The 21258-nt window shown below is 44.5% G+C and overlaps 1 protein-coding gene across 27 annotated transcripts in view; it reads left to right on the top strand.

Annotated features, from left to right (window-relative positions):
• The window catches only part of RBFOX2 (RNA binding protein, fox-1 homolog 2), a 114005-nt gene that overhangs the window by 6029 nt on the left and 86718 nt on the right, over nucleotides 1-21258 (top strand). For 21 of the 27 annotated variants that reach the window (XR_001863162.1, XR_001863165.1, XR_001863164.1 and 18 more), the window contains exon 1: nucleotides 20926-21129. The exons of 3 other annotated variants lie outside the window; for them this stretch is intronic. Coding sequence is in view for 16 of the 24 variants with exons in the window: in XM_017737828.1 (XP_017593317.1) it covers nucleotides 20929-21129 (201 nt within the window). In the remaining 8 variants the exon portion in view is untranslated. Of the gene's footprint in view, nucleotides 1-11215; nucleotides 11303-16870; nucleotides 17150-20925; nucleotides 21130-21258 lie in introns of those variants that run through there. 3 more of the 27 variants (XM_017737829.1, XM_008636403.2, XM_017737832.1) reach the window with 3 other exon arrangements.

Genomic DNA, 21258 nt, shown 5'->3' with positions numbered 1-21258 from the left:
GCTGAACCCTCTGTGGTACCTCCTTGTCTTTCTTGAAATGTGGAGCCCAGAACTGGACACAGCACTCCAGGTGTGGCCTCACTAGGGCCAAGTAGGAGGGGGAGGATCAGCTCCCTCGACCTGCTGGCCACAGTTTTTCTGATGCACCTCAGGATACCACTGGCCATCCTGGCCGCAAGGGTACACTGCTGGCTCATGGTCAAGTTGTCATCCACCAAGAGTCCCAGGCCTTTCCCTGCAGAGCTGCTCTCTAATAAGTCCTATACTGGTACTTGGGGTTATTCCCTTGTCGAGCCTCATTAGGTTTCTCTCCACCCAACTTTCCAGCCTATCAGAGCTGACCTAAGCCCCAAGATAATGGCAATGGTTTAGGAAAGGTCTCTGAGTGGACCTGAATTGGGGTTGCTTTTTTGCCACAGCTCTAAGCAGTCACTAGGGTAGCAACTGTGTATGTGTGCATGCTTAACCAAAAGTATGTTTGGACTTAGCTGGAAAAGATCCCTTCATAGTTCAGCAAGGGCTACTGGGTACAGCAGGAGCTTGAGTGATGTAGAGGAATCAGACAAGATGTTCTCTGTATGGAGTGGTCAGTTTGGGGAAGGAACTGCAGTCTGTATCCGCAGTGCTGCGGCTCTGGATGGTACCCCGTACCCAAGGCAATGGGAGTCACCCTGCAGCCATGCATTGGAGAGGCAAGCTGTGCTGGTGGACCAGCATGGAGAGTTCCACATTGGAAGTGAAAACAGGTTTGCAGAAAATTAAGAAATCCATTGAGGATGTGCTTTGTGCCCTCCAGTGCTAAATTCTTTTGCTAAAAATGTTAAAGATTCCTCAAAGCTGTGAAGAAGCTTAAACAAGTAATTAAGTTTCCTTTGTCTGTCCCTTAAATTTAGGTTTCATTGTTCTCAAAGTCCTGTGTCTCATGACTAATATACTGCCTGCACAATGCGCCGGCTGATTTTTTACCAGATGGTTCTTGGGTCTGTAGCTGAATCCAGGGCGAAGGCAGTTAGTTTTTCTCCTGCCTCAAATGAAAGATGCTGTCCCCCACACAATGCTCTGATTGAATCTTGGACATAAGGCAGTAATGAAGTGAAAATATTTTTACCAGATGACAATTTTTTAAGATATTCTTAGGGATTATTATTCATGATATTTAAGGAGCTGGCATAGGATGATACTAGAACACTCCTCTGTACATTTTTTTATAATTTATAAATCATCTAGTGTTGAAACAAAGTTTAAATGCAGAAAAAATGCTGGAATTCAAATATGTATATGTGGCTAGAAGATAGAAAGTGTGCAGTGTGAACTGCCTGTCGATACTTTTTCACTTTTCATTTCTGTTGTAATGGCCTCCTTTTTCATTCCACCCTCAATCATGATGGTGATGTCTGCTTGCCTCCATGACATGCCTTTTGGATGGAGAACCCTTGTGAGTAAAGACAAAGCATCCCTCAGGAAGGTGCAGCATAAGTGGGGTGCATATCTCCATGAGGACCATCTCAGCAGCACTGCAGAGCAGTTTTGCTCTGAGGTCTGTTGGATCCAGCAGTCGTTCCAGCTATTTCCCCTCCCCAATTTATTACACTGTGATTTTGGCTGCTGCTTGAGTGAGGAGGAGCAGTGAATGGCGATTACTTTTTTTGGACCAACCAGCTGAAAAGGAGAAGCCCATTCAGCATAGGTGAGGCTACTGAATGTGACATCTTTTAAGAAATGGGTGGTATTGGTGTTTTTAAATTTTAGTGTTGGGGAAATTTTTCTTCTGCAGAAGATAATTTCAGCAGAGTGTACACAGTGTATGTATAACTGCTGTTTTTAAACACCTTTTGGACTGAGAAGTGCTGTAGAAATATGAGATGCTTTAATGTTTTTTCCTTGCACGAGGAATGTTGCTCTTCAATGCAGCTGTTTAGCTGTTGCGAACAGGTGTGCAATAAACACCCCTTCCCTTTTCAACCAAGTGTGGTGGTGATGGATACCCTCTCATTTAAACATGCATGTTTTTCTCTCCTACAAGAATTAAAAACTTTAAAAATAGCTTACATATCTAGAAAGAATATCTAGCCTTGTCCTGTTTCCCTCTTCCCCTCCCCCTTGCTACCAACTCAAATTACCGACAAGCTTTGGAAATTTCAGGGCAGGGGAACAGAGGTGCAGCTGGCCTGCATGTGTTGCACCAGCTGTAATGCAAATGATACATGCTGAAAGAGGCTTTTCTCACTTTTGTAATTCTTGGATATTGTTGTGCAATGGGGACATGCGACAATTTGTCTTAAATGTGTTTGCTGATATGTTCCGTGGAGTATACTGCATCCTTTGTTCCTTGCCGGCAAGAGACAATATCAAAATCCAATTGCCCGTTGGCAGCATGTCTGATTGCAGCTGGGACTGTCCTCCTGCCTTCCCCATCTATCAGGCCTGGGGTGATCCCATCACACTTGATACCAGTTAATTTAAGGCTGGCCAGAACAGAGACTTTGGTAAATCCTCAGCTTTCTTGGCTTTTTGGACAATTTGTAATAAACCACAATTTTTTTGTTCTTTGTTTCTGAAAGTGGCATTACCTATTGCTCTTCTGCCTGAGAGGGCCAAAGGCGAAGTGCTTGGCTGCCTGTGCCCCAGTTGTTTGTGGGTACCAGTCAACTTTTCTGCTGCTTATCTGAAGCAGTAAAAGTACGGGCGCTGGAGGTTCAGTTGTGTAAAAACAAAAGCTGATGTTGGTTTAATCCCATTACATTGCGTTGATCTCTCAACCACTGGACTCTTAGTAGGATTCCAGCTTTAATCCTGTAAGGATCAATCTGGCCCGTTGCTTTTCTGTCCTGATCCTAAATCCCCCTTTAATCTTGTTAATTATACCAGGCCTTTTTTGGTTTCATTTTTTTCCCTCGTGGTCCAGCAAAACCACATTAAATCTTTGTGTTGCTGTCTCTGACCTGGTGTTTTTACCCTTTGTTCATCCTGTTGAGGAACAGGGTTCTCCTGAAGGCTGGTTTCATCATTCATGGCAGTGCATTTGATGGTCTGGTGTCTGCTCCTTCAGACTCCTCTGGAGTCAGCTAGTTATGCTGTTGTGCTGAATCCCTCCTGGTTCTGTCAGGATTTTTCTTTTTTTTTCATCTGTTGTTTGATACTGTGCTGTCTGAAGGGGGTGGGGAATCATGGAACATGACAGCCACTTTGAAATTGCTTTCTTATTTTAAAGAAAAAGGGGTTTTGGAGCAGAATCCCATCACTGGAGGAGAAGACAATGTCAGGGAACATGGAGCACTGCTCAGGTGGTGAGGCACATGCTCTGAGAAGACTGGAACCTGTTTCAGGGCCTAGGTAGTTCCCAAAGATATATTCTGAAGGTCACAGAGAAATTCAGCTGCTTAAATCAACCTTTTTATGTTTATGTGTGTTCAGGTGGCTTGAGAGAGGAATAATGCACATTCAGACTTGAGGCTCTTTATCTTCACATTGCGCTGTCTGCAGGCCTCCAAACCCAGTGCTGCCTTTTCTGTGTAATGCACAAGGCCAATTTCTCACTGTGACAATCTGCTCCTGGCACTTGCAATAGAAACTAGCAGTGCTTAATGTATTCATCTCTGGTATTTCCTATAGTGTAAAGAAGAAAACCAACCCAAAATTGCACCTACATTTGCTGTAACTCAATCAAGAGCTGACAGATCATTTCTGGAACATGTCTGTGCTGGGATCTTGACTGCTCTGCCAAATTTTATGCCTTTATCTTGCAGTGCTGCTCCTTTTCTCTCCCCTGTCCATGCAGCTCTGCCTCACCCAGCAGAGGCTTCTACTTTTCCAGCCTTTCAGCCAAACCCTGATTTCCTACCACCTTGCCAAAGCACCATGGGGCTGATACCTCTCCTTGCCAGAATGCAGGCTATAGGTATGGGTCTGCCATAGAAGTAGCCAAGGCGATTCCCTTTTAAACCAGATGGAGGGGAAACCAGGTTTGAATCACAGAGGATGAGCTCTATGGATGCGTTTATTCCAATTAAAGCAGCTCTTGTGCTTAGTTTTTGGAAAACACTTAGAGCCATGACAAGGAAAAGCAATTGCTTTTAAGGAAATGTGGGCATTTTTCCAGCAGTTCTAGGGTTAAGGAAATTGTAGAGGGGTGACATGGTGACAGTGTTCCCTATTTTTGTGTGTTGCCAGTAGCGAGAAGAGGGAAACTTTGATTTCTAATCCGCTTTGGAGGAGGCTCCGTATCAGGGCTGCACAGAAACATCCAGTCAAGCAGCTCCTTTATCATAAAGGGGATTTTAATTAAAACTGTTCTCGCATCATGAGCAAAATGAGCGTCAGTGCCAGCCAGCCCTGTACTGGGCATTTATCTCCTTCAAACCACATTACCAGTAATTGCTGCATTAAATCAAAGTCGAGGGAGATTACAGGTCTGAATTGGGCAGGCGGCCGGTGCCAGCCTGGGGAGCTCCATGCTGCCGAGCCGCTGATACGGGAACCCCCTCCGCCCCCCAGCTGGGGGTGAAGAGTCGGAGGGCTGCTGGATCCCAGGAAGCCCTTCTCATTACAGGGCACGAATTTTTGTCATAACCTAGGAGGAGTGGCAGGCTGTGTGCTTGGAGCATTTTAAGCTGCTGGTGTTTTTCTATTAACTTCCTTTTAAAACAAACAAACGCAATAACAAAACAAACCCTGTGGCACTGCCATCCCACTTCTGTCTCCTGTTTGGATCCACCACAGATGTTTCCTTTTGTTCATCTTCTACTGCTTATTCCAGCCCTGAAACTTAAGAATAAATCACCTCATGTCTTGATACATCCCTTTTTCTCTACCCTCCTTGCCACAGCTCTGCTATGGAGCTGCTAACTTGGTTCCTCTCTGTCCTGATACGGGAGAGCTTCTCCCCTTCTTCACCTCTCCCCCTGCTGAGGAGTTGTATCTGCCTTGACCTGTGGTTCCTTTGCCAACTATGGCTCATTAGTTCGTTTAATTATTTTCCTAGGTTTTTAAGCATTCTGTTGTCTCTAGGTCTAGAGCAGCTGTTTCCCTTCTTGTCCCTATACTTTAACCTTGGTGACTCTGAAAAACTCAGATCATCCTAGCATTGCTCTTGGTTCCACTCTCCAAACCTCTGTCAGGGCAAGGCTGAGGAATGGCCATGCCCACATGAAGTCTCAGGCATGTGGGCTGGCTGAGGTAATTAGATCTATGTGGGCAATCATTGAATTACCAAAATGTGACAGCTGGACTTTTCAGTGGCTGTTACTACCTCTGTCCCATAATTGTAAGGAGGGTAAGCCAGGAAGAGAATGCATGAAGAAAAGCATGGGGTTTTTTCCTTCTAAAGAGTGGCTGTCATTTTCTTTGTTTTTGTCTTGATGGCAGTTCCATATTTTCCTGTTCTATTGCAGACAATCTTGGGGCAGTTGGGTGGCAGTGATGGTTTTTCTTCATTTTGCCCAGAGGTGTTGGCAGTCTGCCATTCTGAAATTTGCTTCCTGCAGTGTTTGCACATCTACTACGTTCCTCTGCTGCAGAATAGGACCTCATTCTCAGCACTGTACTGAGAACCTGGTGATGTATGTGAAAGATGATGCTGCAGCTGGATCTGCCTGCTAAAACAGGTTGCATGCTGTTGAGCTGTATTAGGTTTTTAAGATTCACACAAGTTTTTCAGAAGCTGTCTAGTTCAGAGCAGTTGCAGGAGTGTGCCTGCTGTGCCCCTTCAGAGCTTGAAGTTGCAGCTTTCGCTTCATTACAATGTGAGCTTGAGATGCAGCTTAAGTATTGCCCTACTTTAACTGTGGCCTACGCATGAATCTCTAGCCTGAGATAAGTGGTTCTTTTAAATTCATGCTAAGAGACCTGTAAAGCTGCAAAGACTGAAGTTTGAGTGCTGCTGATATCCCAGCTGATAATGCAGAGGAGTTGCAGTTAATTTTTGCCTTAGTAGTCCTGTTACCATGAAGTGAGAGTAGTCCCACTGCAGAGTAACTGGAGAGTTGGCCAGAGAACATGAGCCAAGTCTTTGGTGGCGATTTCTTGATAGTGAGAGAAAGCAGAGATACGGGTTTTTGTGGGAGCCAGGAAACCATTTTTATGGCATCATGGTTTTGGGACAGAGAATGCAGATAGTGTGGCAAATTAGGGTGAATGTACATGAGTGAATCTTTTTTATAGAGGTCCCAGAAAGCTGATGAAAGAGCAGGTATCTTGATTGTGCAGACAGTGGAACCAGAGAAAGCCCTCAGTGGTTGTTGTCCAGGGATTTCTGCTGCTGTGGCTTGTTTTAGAACTTGCTGGGAGCTGAAGCTAGCCTGCAGGAAAGGACTTTGGACTGAGCCATGTCAGCCTTTATTCTGTTCTTCTGGGTCTTGGGGAGAAGAGTGGGTGGCAGTTATCTTATGTGCCCATGGCAGACCTCTGTGCCTGTGTCCTGGGACTCTCTGTGAGAATAAAGAGATTTCCAGAAGTTTTCTCTCTCCTGCTTTCAGAAATAGATTGGGATTTTTGAAACCTATCAAAAAAAAAAATCTAGGTGTTTGCTGTCTTCTACTTTTTTTGTTTTAGTCTGAGGCAGAAAGCAATATGAAGACTACTCCTTGCCTCTGAGCTGGCATACTCTTAAGATACCTCTTTCTGTTCTCCACCGCAGCCTTATGCTTCTCCACTGAAACCACTGGAGAAGGGACACAGCAGTAACTAGCACCTCTGCCTCAAGACAAAGTAGTCCCTGCGGTCCCCCCTACATTAAAGCATGACTTGCTGCTGTCACCATTCATTTAGCCTGTCTTGGCTCTCCTCTTTCCGGGTAAACGGCATCATTTTTGCCAAACCTCAGCTTTGCATGCTATTTCTGGATCCTTTCTGTGCACTCAGCAAATGCACCAAACTCTTCACTGCAGCACTTCTGTTTTTTTTCTCTTGAATCTCTTTAGAGCTGCCTGAGTTTGGGATTTCTAAATTTTTTTTTTTTTTAATGGGAATGGGTGAAAAAACGGGATTCATCATCTAAAGCTGAGCAGGTGGGCAAGATTTTGAACTGAGGCCTGCAGAAATTAATGGACAGATGTAATTCTATAATGAAATTACCTTTGCAGATTTATGCTTTAAGTGTCATATTTTGTATATTGCTGTCCTGGAACTGTTTCCAGATGAATTCCTGAGATTTATTTGGTGACCTGCTGTTGCAGCACCTAAGGGTCCTGCCTGTGTGATGTTCTCCAATTCCTCAGTTCCTGCCAGCAATACAGTCTCAAACCCAGCCATCACACATAGACAGTGCTGCCTGTTTCTTTCTTTCTTACTTTCATTCAATTAAGAGTTTTGTTTAATATTTTTGATGTGTTTTGCCTCTTGCTTACACAGTTTCAGGGTGTGGGCAGCTGCTCTGCTGTTCTGATTGCACCAAGTTGGGCAGGGAGTGCTTTTGCTCCTGTGTCAGAGCAGCAGAATGCTGTCCCTGAAAACCTTTCCCCCAAATCCTGCTTTTGTTTGTGTAGCCGGGAAGCCATACTACTCTAAGGTAGGGATAAATTTAAGTTCATACTAGCATAATTTATTGTGTGGCCACTCGTTAACTTGGAACAAGTACCTTATTCTATTTTAGTTTGTCACGTGGAGGTAATTTGATAAGCTGGGAGGCGAGGTGGGGAGGAAAGTCCGTACCAAAACCGTATCTGTTAGGAAGCAAGTGCTCAGCTGGATGAGTAAGACGAAGCCACACAGCAACGTTCTGAAATGCTCTGCAATGGTTGATCATGTTCTCCCTTCACCCCAGGGCAAAGGCGGGGTGAAACATGTTGGCTCAAACCGTTGTTGAAAGTGGTTTATCCCGTGAGCCATTTGCTGGGATAGACTGGGAATGCATGTGGCATTTCCAACAGCCCCATGTGGCCGTTTGCTGGTGGGTCTGAGGTAATGGCAGAACTGTACTTACACTACAGGGGAATCGTCAGTGTGGTCCAGCCCTAGTTTGTGATTCATTCAATTAAAAATACTTGGTGAGAGTATGTCTGATACTACCATCTGGTGACTTTTAATAATATTTATTCTTAGGAAGGTGGTTCTTTAATTAAGGAATTAACCTTAATTTTTGTAGGCTTAGCATAGATCTGAGGAAATGCTCAGACTTAAGCTGCTCTGTTTCTAGAAGAGTCAAATCTTTCTTTTTCGGATCTTCCCTTTGTCCCCTTAAGGATCAGCTAATTGAACTGCTGCTGCTTGTTAAGTGAAAAACCAAGTGGGACTGTGAGAGACAGAATGGGCAAAGCTTTTCTCTGCTGAGGTTCTGGAACAGCCTCTGAAATGAAGGAGAACTGCCTTCACTCTATTCTTTTTGCTTCCTCTTTGTCCACTGCCCCCGAAGGAATATAGAAAGGCAGTGTGGCTCTCATGTAATGTCTAAACTACCAAGAGAAAACTCCTTGTCTTCTTTGATGTTAAAATTCTGCATCTGGACACCTTTTTGTTTCTCATGTAACGAGCAAAAAGCATGTTGATGGACATGTAGCATTACCGAGATCAGTGCATATATAAGTGGTCCCAAAAGAAAGCTGTGATACGATCACCTCCATTACCAAGTGTCTTAGCTCAGAAGTATACTTATTTACTTCCTGAAGCAGTGCCAAGTATTTAGAGTTCTCCTTGAAAGGAGGCCCAGACCCAAGACACAGATAATTTTTTTCTAAAAAATCTGTGTATACTGTCTTTTCCCCCTTTTATACTGTGCCTTTTGGTAATAACTAAGGTGATGGAGCCTGTCTGGTTTTAGAAGCTTCTTTTGAATGCATGTTATACTCATGTTCTGGGGTTGTCTCAAGACTGTATAGTTAAAACCTGTTCTGTAATGTATGTAAAGCAATGGATTGGGCTAGAAAGGAAAGTTGAAGTCGTTTCTTCTGTATGCTGCTGGTGTATTGAGACTACTGGCAGGTTTATTTTGCAACTTAATCACTAATATATTCTTGTGAGTTATTGTTCTGTTAAAGCTGCCTTGCTGGGAGCCAGCTCGTTAGCGTTGTGAATAAAACCTCAGTTCTGGGAGCACAGTCTTTTGACAGGGGATTTTTCAAACTTCAGATGAGTGTTCATCACTGCCTTACATTTTTCCTTTGTAATAATTTCAGAGGTAGACTTTGGGCAATCGTAAGTTTTGCCTGAATTAACTTGAGTCCATGTCCGGCAGCTGAAGTTGCGTGGGCAGGATCTGTACTTGCAACTTAAGGAAGACTCTGCCTACAAAAATCTTAACTTTAGGATCGAGAAGTGTTTGTCTGTCTCTTCTTGACAGCCATGACAGTGTAGGCTAGGTATTCGAAGAGCTTGGTTTCTGGTTGAGGAAGATCCAGGCTTGTGATTTCATGAGTCCCCTGTGGTATATAGGTTTCTGGAATTTGCTAATGTTACCATTCTACTGGATGGCTGTAAGAAAGCTCAACAAAACAAAAAAGCCAATTGTCCAGCAGACAGAGGTCTTGCAATGTGCTCCTTTAGCAGACTGACTTCGTATTACTGTTCTGCCTCCTTTTTCCACGTCCTTCCCTAAAGCAGAGTTTGTTGAGGCTTTGAAAATAAGCAGTAGTTAAGAAGTAATGACTTCTAATTCTGACCTCTTCTCCTCTTATGTTGTGTATTTGTAATTGTTTTTCAAAACTGTTCTTGTTTTCCGGCCTAGACGAACCATTGATATTTGTTACGTGTAGATGATGCAGTGAAGACCTAAGGGCAGTAACAGGATGCAGGTATCTTATGTCCACAGTTTAGAGTGTGCATGGTGCCTGCTGTTAAGCCACTTTAGACCGGTTTCAGGACTACAGAGCTTGGTTGGAGAGTGTTTAGAGTGGTAGTGGCACATGCAAACAAACTCTATCACTCTTAAGTAAATTGCCTTGCAAATGGAGAATGTGTTGCAGAAAAAGATGGAAAAGAGACATCTCCAGCACCTGGAGCAGGAAAGACATGATCAGGAGCTATTTCAGAGCTCCGACTTCGTTAAATACCATCTTTAGAATTTTTCTTTGTCCATTTTTTTTTGAAACTGTGAAATTTATCCATGAAAACTGGATGTGTAGTGACTGAAGTTCTGCTGTCTGCCTGAGGTATTTCCTTGGCAGAAGCAGCGAGCATTAAGGGGCAATCTTTGCTACATATTTTTGCTGCTTTCTTTAGCTTTGGGTTCCTTGGGCCTTTTGCCAGGGGGCTTTTAGTTTCCTTGGATTTAAAGTGTATTTTTGGTAATTTCATTTGTGCTAATGTGTTTTTTGACTATTAATCCAAATGAACATGAGGAATCAGTAGTACTAACTAATCAAACAGGGTTCAGGCAAGTAATGGCTCCTATGGCTTTACCAACCCATTCAAATTCTTTCCTGTGATGTCCCTATTATGCTAATCTAACACACTCCAGTTTGCTGCTACTCCACGTCCCCCAGAACTGCTGGTTTCATTTCTGCTTTAATGCATCTAGTTCCTGATCTGCGACATTTGCCTGCTTAACGTGTTTCACTCACAGAGAAGGCACTGGCTGGGTGCTGAGTTATTCACTCACCTGCATAGCTGATCCACCACCAAATCTTCTTGCTCTTGAGATCAGGACACCTGTGTGAAACTGCCCGGCTTCTGAAATGTGAGAAAAACCCAGTTCCTGCAGTCACCCATGTGTTGTCATGTTTGCTTCTGCGTGCCATTTTGGAATATTGAGCTTTCCTGTGTGTGCTCTGCTTACATTTATGTCCTCCCCACTTGAATCTGTAATGATTCCAGGGTCAAAATAACAACTAGACCATAAGTAATTTTTCTGGTCGTTGGTGATACTAAATCTGTGAAGAAAAAAAGAAGTTGTGCATTTCATGTTTGAAAAGCATTATATGCATTCCAACCAAACAAGCAGTAAATGTATCCCTGGAGAAGAATGGGGACTTTCCAGTATAAATTCTCACCTGGAGTGGGCAAAAGCCACCTTTGTGCTCAGGTCATGGGACCTGCTTTTGTGCAAAATGAGAATCTCTTGCAGCTCTGTAGATGTAATCTTGGTGCTGTTTGTCTAACACTAGTATGAACTGGCTGAGCTGCTTGATCTATTTAGCTGCTATGGAAATCAGTACATACCCAGCCAGAAAATGCATCCTTGCTTGCTGGCATGTTTCCTACATTTACATCAGTCTTTAAAAAGCAGAGACATATTGTAAGCTGCTCATCAGATCCCTGATGACCCAGTTTAGCAGATGTAGTGATTGGCTAATTGTTAAAGATGCCATTTTTGGTGGGTGAGAGGAAGAGCATCAGCCAGGCTTCTAGCGATGAAGAGTTAGATTCAGCGGAGGTAAGAGCTCTTCAGTGGGAGTAACTAGATAAGTCTTGGATTAATTTGTCTGGAGAACAGAAAATTATGCAAAAGATTTATAAATGTAGTTCATAAAATGAATCTGTTGGTGTAATTCCTTAGTAAAGATCAATGTGGGGTAATGACTGTGTATCATGGAAATATCTCAGATTCTATGCTGTATTGCTGTGTCCCCACAATACCACAGTTTTAGCAATTAAAAAAAAAAAGTATGTGGTAAATGTCTGGAACTGCTGTGGCTGCACTTCAAGCATCATGAGACTATGGCTATATTATGTTCTTATAGCTGTTCTTGTAATTGTGACCTAGCATGCTTGCTATAAACAGTCTGAACAAAGCAGGCAAAGCAAAGCCCAGGGCTATGGTCTTGGCATTTTCCAAAAATGTTCCTCAGTCTCCAGACATCAAAGAGAGCAGTGCATGTGAAACAGAGTACTGAGTTTTGAGAACACAGGATAAAACTTGTGTAATCTCCATGCCTTGCTTAGTACACAGAAAGGGGGAAATTAGGTAAATGCTGCTACAGTGGCATGTAAAACAGTATCTGTAGAAAGAGTGATGGGTAGGTAGGAGCTGGAAAAAACAGAATTAAATGTTATGAAAAGAGTCAGCAGTAACTAGATGGGTGATACTCTTAGTTGAGGGGGTTGGGAACTGTGTGATTGATAAATCCACAAACATCAAGGAGGGCTTTTTTTCAGGCTTCTGGCATTCAAAATGACAAATAGAGGAACGAGGTCTACTGGTGCAGAATAGGAAACTGGATATTATAGGGATAATATCAATCTGCAAGAATAGTAATCATGGCTTTAACATGCATTCAAGATTATGTGTGGTTCAGATAGGGTAGATGTAAAAGGTGATAGTCTGTGTTGTATGCAGTAAAGAAGAAAGCAGAGTAATACTGATAATGCAGGATTTGTTTCTGGTCAAATTGCTGTGGGGAAGAATGGTAAAAGAGGTCCCAGGGGAAGTACTGCGAGTCTGCTGTAATCTCTCACAGGACTGGATTCGGATAGAAACTTGAGGGTCGGAAATGATACTATTCCCAGTACCTTTAGAGAGATAAATATTAGTATGAAAAACTTTAATTTCTCAGATACAGCTTGGAGAACAAATGCTGCTAATAATCATTGGGTCAAAAGATTTTTGTCGTTGTAGCATCATCACCTGTTGTTGACACAGTGAGTGGATTATTGGTGCTATGACTACTACTGGAAAACAAGCTGTTCAGGAGCCTCCATCTCCCCACCTTTGGATGGGGTGATCATGATAGAAGCTTTGATACATGAAGCAATATATTTAATGAAGTCAGTGCAGCCCTGGATGTAGAATGGTGTAGTTTGGTTTTGGTGGGCTTTTTTCGGTTGTTTGTGTGGGACCTTTTTTTTGTTTGGTTTTTAGAAGCACTTTGGATACAAAGTATGGTATGTGCAAAGGGGAGAAATCCTCCAAGAAGAAACTTCAGCCCAACCTTATAAAGGCTTTAGGTGAAAAAAGAAGCAAATTTACAAAAGAGAATTTATCAGCAGATATTGCTGTGCCTTTAAAATCAGTAGGGATGAAATGAGAACTGCCAAAAATCAGGCTGAATTAAACCTTATAAATGTTGCTAAGGAAATGGGTGACAGTTTCTCAAAATACAGTTAGAGAGAAGGGAGGAGGTGGGGCCACTTAGTGTTGAGGATAGGGTAGTTATGAGGATGCTCTTGTGGTCACAGAATTGAATAAATCTTTGTTGTTTTAAGTAGAGTTGATCTTGGGAACAGGGGCAGGATTGGCAAAGGGCATGAACCTACCGTAAGAGCAACCACACTGGACATTTGAAAGATTCTAGTTAGTGCAGGTAGGCTGGGCTGGGAAGCAGGGTTGCCTGGGGAAGGGGGGTGCCTGTTCCTGAGACTGAAAGAACTGGTTCATGCAGTTGCAGATCTGGTACAAGTTTTAATCTATCAAATTAGAGTGCTGTCATATGTTTTGGAGAACAGGAAGTGGAATAGATCTATTGCTGGTAGGGAATGATCTGAGTAAATACAGCCCTGTTGGCCCAACCTCAGCTGCATGCTGACACAGAAAAATTAATTAAAGGCTTGGATACAAATAAAAAATGCGATAAAAGGCAACACAAATCCATTAAAACTGAGTTGTGCCTTATCAGCCTGTCTGCTTTTAAGATAACCAATTTTCTTACCTTGATAATGGGCATTTTACATAATGGGATGACGTCTCTTACTATAGACAGGTTCTACAGCATCTGATGTGGTGCTACAGAGGAAAGTACTAATGAGACTAGAGAAGATGCAGTTTAGAGCTGCAGTTGTGAAACAGAGCTAATGTTGTTCGGGGTGATGTCTTTAAAAATAAAGATGAGCACAGGCTAGATCAGGTGCAAGAACATGCTTCTAGAGGCTGGGGAATAGCTAGCCTGTCATGTGACAGAAGACTGGAACAGCTGCGTGTTTGGATGGTTAGAGAGGGGATACATGAGGAAGGGTGGTTGTAAGGGAAAGAGAAAATATGGCTAAACCATAGGACAGTACTAGCACAAGAACAAAGGAAAGACAGAAATTGCTCTGGAATAGCATTAAGCTGGAGAGCACAGATCCCAGATACTCTAGAGCAGCCTTTTTGCTGGGATAGTGTAGCTGTAAAACCCAGCTCTAAGATACAGTGTGATAGATTTTATAAAAAGTTAAGCTGATGTTGTATGATAGCAGTTGATCTGATTCTGTGTCAGAAGATCTTTTCCTGTCTACGCATTTCTGTAAATTTAAAATTATTCATACATGTAAGCATCTGCAGGAGCAAGGGTACGATTTTATAACAGTTACTTAACTTGTGTTACTGGAAATGCATGGGCATAGTAGGTCGGATGGTAATGCAGTTGGACTATTATCTCAAAACAGAATTACAGAGTGCAGCGCCATCTTATATTTGACTAATATTTATTGCAAGTCAGTGTGCAGTAGTAAACCAGCCCTTGTGGCCAGTCTTGCAGAAAATTCAGTAGTTTATTACTGGTCAGTAAAGTCCTGCTGTGTCCATCTTGGCAACTACGAGTTTAAAACTGGCTTTTGTCATATAATTATCTGAGGGACACAGGAAGTGTGATGCTTTGTTGCCAAAGTATCACCCGAGTATCTCAATGCTGGTTAAGTCACAGTATTTAAGCCTACATCAAAAACTTTACAGCATGGTAGTTTTATTGGATTTGTAGTTAAAACAGCAGAGGAGCTTAGGTGATGCTCCCCGTCCTTGTTTTGTTTTGCCTATTTGATGGGTATTTATAGATAGGAAGATATCTGCACTAGGATTTGGAAATGTTTTATTCCCCTGAGGCTTGGTTGGAAATGACAAGAATTGGATTGTGAAATAAATGTAAGATGTTTAACTTAGTTAGGGATTTGGTTTTAAAACCTGGGGCAGTAATATGAAGTAGCAAAAACAGGCTGTGGAAAAGACTTTGGGTTTGTGTAAATTAATGCCTTTTCATAAAAAGATTTTATTGGAGATAATAAATTGCTTGAGTGCATAGTAATGAGCTATGCAAAAGAATGAAGGGCAGGCACCTTTTGAACATGTAGTTACAGAAAACAGAAGGAAATAAAAAAGTATTGGTCGTTCAGAGGAAACCAGATTCTATCTGTGCCCCAAGGCAGGGCATTCAGGGAGGTGCTTCGAGGTTGCCAAAAAGCCCTCTGGTGAGGAGATGGGGGCATAATGGTGAGGAGGAAGGGGCGTTATGGTGAGCTTCAGAATCATAATGGTGAGCTCCAGAATCATAATGGTGAGCTGTTTTGGGTCTGGGGCTAAGTAAGTTGGCCAAAGGCAGAATGAGATGGAAGTTCATTGTGGGAGCCTCATCCTTTTTCCCCAGTGAAGAGATCTAGAAGCATAGCTGCTTTCCCATTTATGGGCAACTGATTTCTCTGTCTGTGCAAATCTTCACACAGAAACAATGGCTATAGAAACTTTTATTTATTTATTTATTTTAGATGTAGAAAATGTCATGCTCTCCAAATACTCTCCAATATACTCTCCAAATTGGTCATGCTCCTTTTGTAAGGAAGGAGTGGCCCTGTGGCCCTAGGAAAGATGATGAGAGTGGGCGACAGCTGCTATAACCACTCACCCAGCTCATAGCTGTCCTTTTCCGAGGCGTCTCAGAAAGAAAGGGCAGTGGGAGCAGAGGACGAGCCAAGAGCTGTCCTGCTGGGCTGAGTGGGTCGGAGGGCTGTGGATTAGGCACCCGTAAGGTCTGTGCATGCAAATTGTGCTAGATAATGATCCGCATATCTTGAAGAAAAAGTAAATCTCAAGTTTAACTCTTTCTGAGGGGGAGGAAATTACGTGTAACACTGCCCCAGAGCTAGGCTGAGGCAGCTGTTTAGTGGTGCACAGCAGCACTACAGAAAAGTTAAAGATTAGAAATGCAAAAAGCCCCTGACTTTATGCATTTAAAATGGTATGTGTGGGGGAAATTTGGCTAGCCCTTCTTGGGTTTGATCACTGTAGCATGTTTATTTTTGAAACCTCAGAGGGAGGGGTTTTATCCCTGCTATCCTTTGGAGGAAGGTGGGAATCTTTTGTGGGCTTGGGCTGTTAACTCTTTGAGAACCCAGGTTTTGGCCAGTGTCAGGCTGGTGTGGTTTTTTGTAGTGATGGGTGAAACCTCATGCAATTTGTTATGGGAGGTCAGGCTCCCTTGGTGCACCCCCTGGCCATGGTGTATCTTCTAAGAATCAGCAGTGGATGTCTGGTAACGTGGCCGGCATGCGGGGCTGCTGGGGTGAGCCTGCTGGCCAAGCAGCTCCCCATCTGTCCCTGTCGGTCAGGAAGCAGATTCCTCTCTGGGAATGAGGAGGATGGGCTTCCTAAAATGGGCACAGCAACTGGCCCTGCCCAGCCTTGCCCCCTTCTCCCTGCTGCTCACCGTCCCGTATGACAGAGTTAATCCCTCTCACCACCCCCAGTTTGACTGGAACAGCTGAGGGGGGACAACCCACCGGCCCAAGGCTGAGGCAGTGGGGGCCATTCCACGGCCCAGCTCCCCCCGAAAGCCCTGGTTCCAGCAGCTGTCCCTGCTTGCCTCAGCTGGGGAGGGAGGAGAAGCGTTAAACGATACGGGCACACACTCCCTTGTGAAAGAGATCCCTTCAGTCTGAGGTATCAGTGTGGCTTCTCCCCTCTCCCTCCCTCCGTCCCTGACACCAAAGGGTTTTACTATGCTAATCCCAGCACCTGTCCCTGCAGAGGACAGCAAGAAGGGTATGGTGGTGGGGGAGGAACAGTCCCATATGTTTTTCCCTGTCCTGGATTGGGAGTGTTCCCTCTGACGCACCTAGAGCCCAGAACATATGCTCTTTTCAGATCCTAAATGCTGTTTGCTTCCTCCCATCCCTGGCAGCAGTGGCTGCGAAGATCCTGTGTCCCCCTCTTCCTGGCAGTTGCTCTGTTTGCTGCCCGGGAATCGCAGGACACTCCTCAGTCGAGGCTTGCAGGGCCGTTTTCAGTAGAGGATTTCTAATTTTAGGAGCCTCTGCCGCCTATGGTTGAGCGCTGCCTTGCTGGATCCCAGAAGAGAGGGGCTGAGCTGTGCCGAGCCAGGCAGCTCCTTTTTATTTTCAGCTGAGCTAGTGTCAACCTGAGTGGCCCCAGAGGCCCGAGCCAAACACTGCGCAGGGCTGCCAGAGTCCTTCCCACAAGGCTGAAAGACGGAGACTCAGATTTGAAGCTTCCAGTCCTGTGTCCATTTGGCCTTTAGCTGGAGGATCTTTGGCTATGTATGGTGTGTATTGTATGGATTACCAATACCCAGTTGTCCAGGTAAGCAAAAGGACAGCGGCGACTTTAAAGAGTTTTGGTCTTTGCTCTGTATGTTATTTGGACAGAATTGGAGCTTACATGCTGGTTTTGTAGAAGGACACAGCTTCTGAGCTGGGCTTCTTGTGTCCCAGGCCTCTGCCCAGAGACCCTGCAGAGGGCTTTGAAGCTCCTACACCAAAGCAGTACATTTGATACTTTTTAACTCCAAGATTTGTCTTGTTTGAGACTTGTGTATTTTGGTTTGCATTTTTGGCCTGTTTCTTTGTTTGTTTGTTTGTAGGGGGGGTTGAACTGACAGCAGTGCTGTGCTCTGTGAACCAGTGTGTTGTTGAGTGTCTTACTGCGTTGTTGGGGCACATGTGACTTGTACGTGTGACTGCAGCCTGTCCCACAGGGATGCTGAGCCACACAGATCAGCTCCTCACCTATTCTCCTCCTCCCTCCTCCGAAACCACCCACAAAACCTCCGACAGTCTCATTTGTCACATTTTTGCTTTTAGAGGTCCAGAGAGGATGTGTAGGGTGAAGGGAACGGGTGGGTTTGAGAGCAGCGCTCGGGGCTGGGCGAAGCCTGTATTGCAGCCTCTTGCTGGGGGAGGGGGCTATATTTGGAGCACACGTGAGATTTGCTGGCCCAGTGTGTGGAGTCTTGGAGAAGACAGAGGCTGTGTGGGTCAGGCTCAAATACTTTTGGAGCCAAGTGGCAGATGATGTTCTCTAGGCAGTCCTTGGCTATTCAGTGTCAGCACTCCATGTCCTTACAGGCACCAAGTTTATCCAGAAAATGTGAAATGTAAACTAGCAGTTCACGATTATCTATGGTGAGATACATCAGATAGCCACTAAATAGCATTTTGTTAGCTTACCTTGTATCGGGGGTTTTATTACCCACATGAATAGAATCCACCAGCAGAAGTGTGTCTTTTGGTTGTTAAGATTTGTTCCTGATAAATTGGTTCTTTGCACTTGAAACTCTTTTTTTCTTCCCTCTGGCCTTGGTCCAGCTGGCAGGTTTGCTCCATCTAAACTTGAGCCAGCACAGAAATGCAGGTAATGGGATGTTAAAATTGAAGGCTATGCTTTCTTTCCACCCTTAGCAGCAAAGGGTGAAAAATAGCATAGCAAAAAAAAAAAAAAAAAGAAAACAAATCCTGAAGCTTCCTGAAAGCAGAGTATTTGTGGACTCCTCCTCTTCCTAGTTCCATGATTTCTATGAGTGTTAAACTAACCCAAGCATTTAAGAGTGTACATGTAGACTACTTAGTCAAACTAGAGGTTAGTTCTTCATCTGTGCTCTCATCTGTGTGATTTCAGTGGCCTTGTCCTGTAGCCTGCTGCATAAACATCCTTCTCCAGCTTCTTTGCCATTAGGATTTGAATGGTAGGAGCTAACCAGAAACTATCATGTACATCTGCACGAACACAGAAGAGACTATAAAAGTGTCACAGACGTGCTCAGGTGGGAGCAATGAGCTTTGCCTGGCATGATGAGCCTGATCAGCTGTGCCCTGGCACTGCAGAGACAGACTAGTTAAATTTGCCCAAAGTTATTTCGAAACGCTACTTCTACAGCACAGTAATGAAGTTTCGATGCATATGTGCCCGTGATGCATGAGGAACTGTAAGAACTCATAAGTATTGGCATCTCGAGCTGTTCTGAATACATTGCTTTTTGAATAAATGCGGTAAGTAGGAAGGGGTGATCTCGTGGCTCTGAGCTATGTGTTCTTCAGGCTTCCAGCCTTCAGCTCTGCTTGTGCTTCTCTGTTCTTTTCAGCAGCAAGATTTCAGTTTGGGGTTTGGTTTTGCTTAGTAGAGGGTGGCAAACTGTGATGGTAAATTTAGGAGTGGTCCCATGATTCTCACACAGGAGGAGCTAAGTGGAGGTCCACTAAACTTAGTCTGCATGGCCATGAGACAACATCTGAACTCCCATCCCTCAGTGAGGAAAAATGAGTTGCACAGATTCACCAATTAATTTTGTAGGCCTTGCTCATTATCAGGTGTTGCTCCTGGGCTCCAGTAGAACCAAAGAAACAAAGATCTTAGGTGTTGCCATGTCTGGTCATGTTTTGCATGGTATTTTTAAGGTATTTTTTGGAACTCTGTATCAGATGCTCATTTAATCTGGTTCTGCAGCAGTGAAAGCTCTTGCAGACCTGCGTTTCTTGTTGCCTAAGCACATCCACTGAAAATTGGGTCTTTTCTCTTGTTCAACAGGAGCAAAGGTGGATAAATTCCCAGCATGGGGGAGGAGAAGCTTTCTGGCCCACAGTGGAGATGAAAGAGGGACACCAGCAGTAGATCACAGTGAAGGGAATTCCCACTCTGCTGGCACATGAGCAAAGCAGATGTACCAACTGGGTGGTGGTAGGCAGTGTGAGGGAAGGTTCTGTCCATGGTTGGGTGCCTCTTTTTCCTTAGAAGACTCTCTCTGATGGCAAATATTTCTAGGAGTTCCTCAGGTGAAGCCCAAAATGGAGTAGAAGTGGGGCTATTCTGGTTAACAGTAGTGGGATGATGTCCTGAATGTGGGATGATGTGCTACAGCCCTAGATCTGGGACAAGAGGATGCTACCTCATGGCACAGACAAGACTGAGTGAACACAACAGTTAAAGTACTTAAGTGGAGAGAATGAGGAGATTATCCTGAGTGATTTGCAGAGGTCTGATGAATAAGATGCACAATGCTGAAACCTGGTGCTTTGTCATGTCAAAGGTTTAAGGAGGTCACTGTGTTTTTTGCTGCTTTGAAATGGAATTTACACTTGACCTAGAACTGTGCTCCAGAATCTCAGTTTTGTAATAGGGGAGGAAAAACCAAATCCACTACTTCCCCTGGTTTTGCAACATTGCATGTAAATATGTAGTATTGTAACTTGCAAGTTACCAGAGAGGGTGAGATAACACAGAAAAACGTGGACTCTGACTCAGAGGCCTGTGGGCTGCAGCCTTGGAGGCTGGCTCCCTCCCAGAGGATCCCACATCACAGTTTGGTCGTGTTGGGCGGCTGGCCCGTGGCTCTCTGCCTCCATGCACTGGTGGCATGTAAGGGCTTCTGGTGTCTTGGTCTCCTGCTTTTCACGACAGAGGAGGGGACTGGCCCGTGACATGTGCTCCTGCTGGAAGGAGAGAAAGGGCAAGGGAAGGGAAGGAAGAAGGGAGGGAGCCAAAGATCAGTTTGCAGTGAGTGAAATTGGGAAACTAAAAAGCATCGTGGGTCAGCATGAGCTGCCTGGAGAGCAGTGCCGTAGCAGAAGCCCATGAAGCAAAACCATTGGGTTTTTTTTTTTTTTTTTTTTTTTTTGCATGTGTAAATTATAACTGGGCATATTCATGCAAAGAAGAACACATGGGGATGCAAGGTGTTACTGTGCTGTAATTTGGCTTCTCTGCTGCTAAAGCCTGGGGAGTTTCTTGAGTACCAGGTGTCAAGAAGAGATACATCAGAGGGACAACTTGCCTGAGCTGGTTTTATCTCTGCGTCATGAGCACTGGAGCATCAGTACAGTCTTCTTGTCTAACCACGGAATTGGCAGTCCTGCACTCAGCCCTGTCCGTGGGTTTCCATGGGTGCAATGTTGGGAAAAATCAATCAGAGCATCTCAGATCCCGTCTGGCAAATGGGGTAGCAGTGTATCGCTCTGTTTTATGGGGTCGCTGAGAGAACAGATGCTGTCAACCGTGGCGTGCTCAGGTGCTCGGGGCCAGATGCTTGCTGAAGATAAATGAGAGGGAAAAAAGCAAGCTGGGAAGGAGTCCAGCAGTCTCCAGGTTTTATGATGTTGGAAATGCAGATCCTGGCACGGATACTGCTTCCGGTTCATCCAACACACCGTGTAACCCACGCGTTCTCGCTTTTGTGGCAGGAGGGAGGTCTGTGCAAAACTGACAGCTCTCTCTCCAGCATCCTTCAGCCGGGAGATGCTCTTTGCCGTCTGGTGAGGTCCAGGCGAGGGAGGCCTGGGGCGCTAGGCATGGTAGGTGCGGCGGAGCTCGGGCCGGCCGTGGGGTTATGCCGGCCGGGACCGGCGCTGCACAGGGCCACCTTCGCTTTTGTTTCCAGCTCGCGTTTGCGCCTTCGCCGAGCCTCCCGCTTCCCGGGGAGC

The sequence above is a fragment of the Corvus brachyrhynchos genome, unplaced genomic scaffold (assembly GCF_000691975.1).
Source record: "Corvus brachyrhynchos isolate BGI_N302 unplaced genomic scaffold, ASM69197v1 scaffold56, whole genome shotgun sequence".
NCBI classification, from domain to species: Eukaryota; Metazoa; Chordata; class Aves; order Passeriformes; family Corvidae; genus Corvus; species Corvus brachyrhynchos.
Note: the sequence above shows the minus strand (reverse complement) of the source record. Positions and strands in the feature narration are given on the sequence as shown.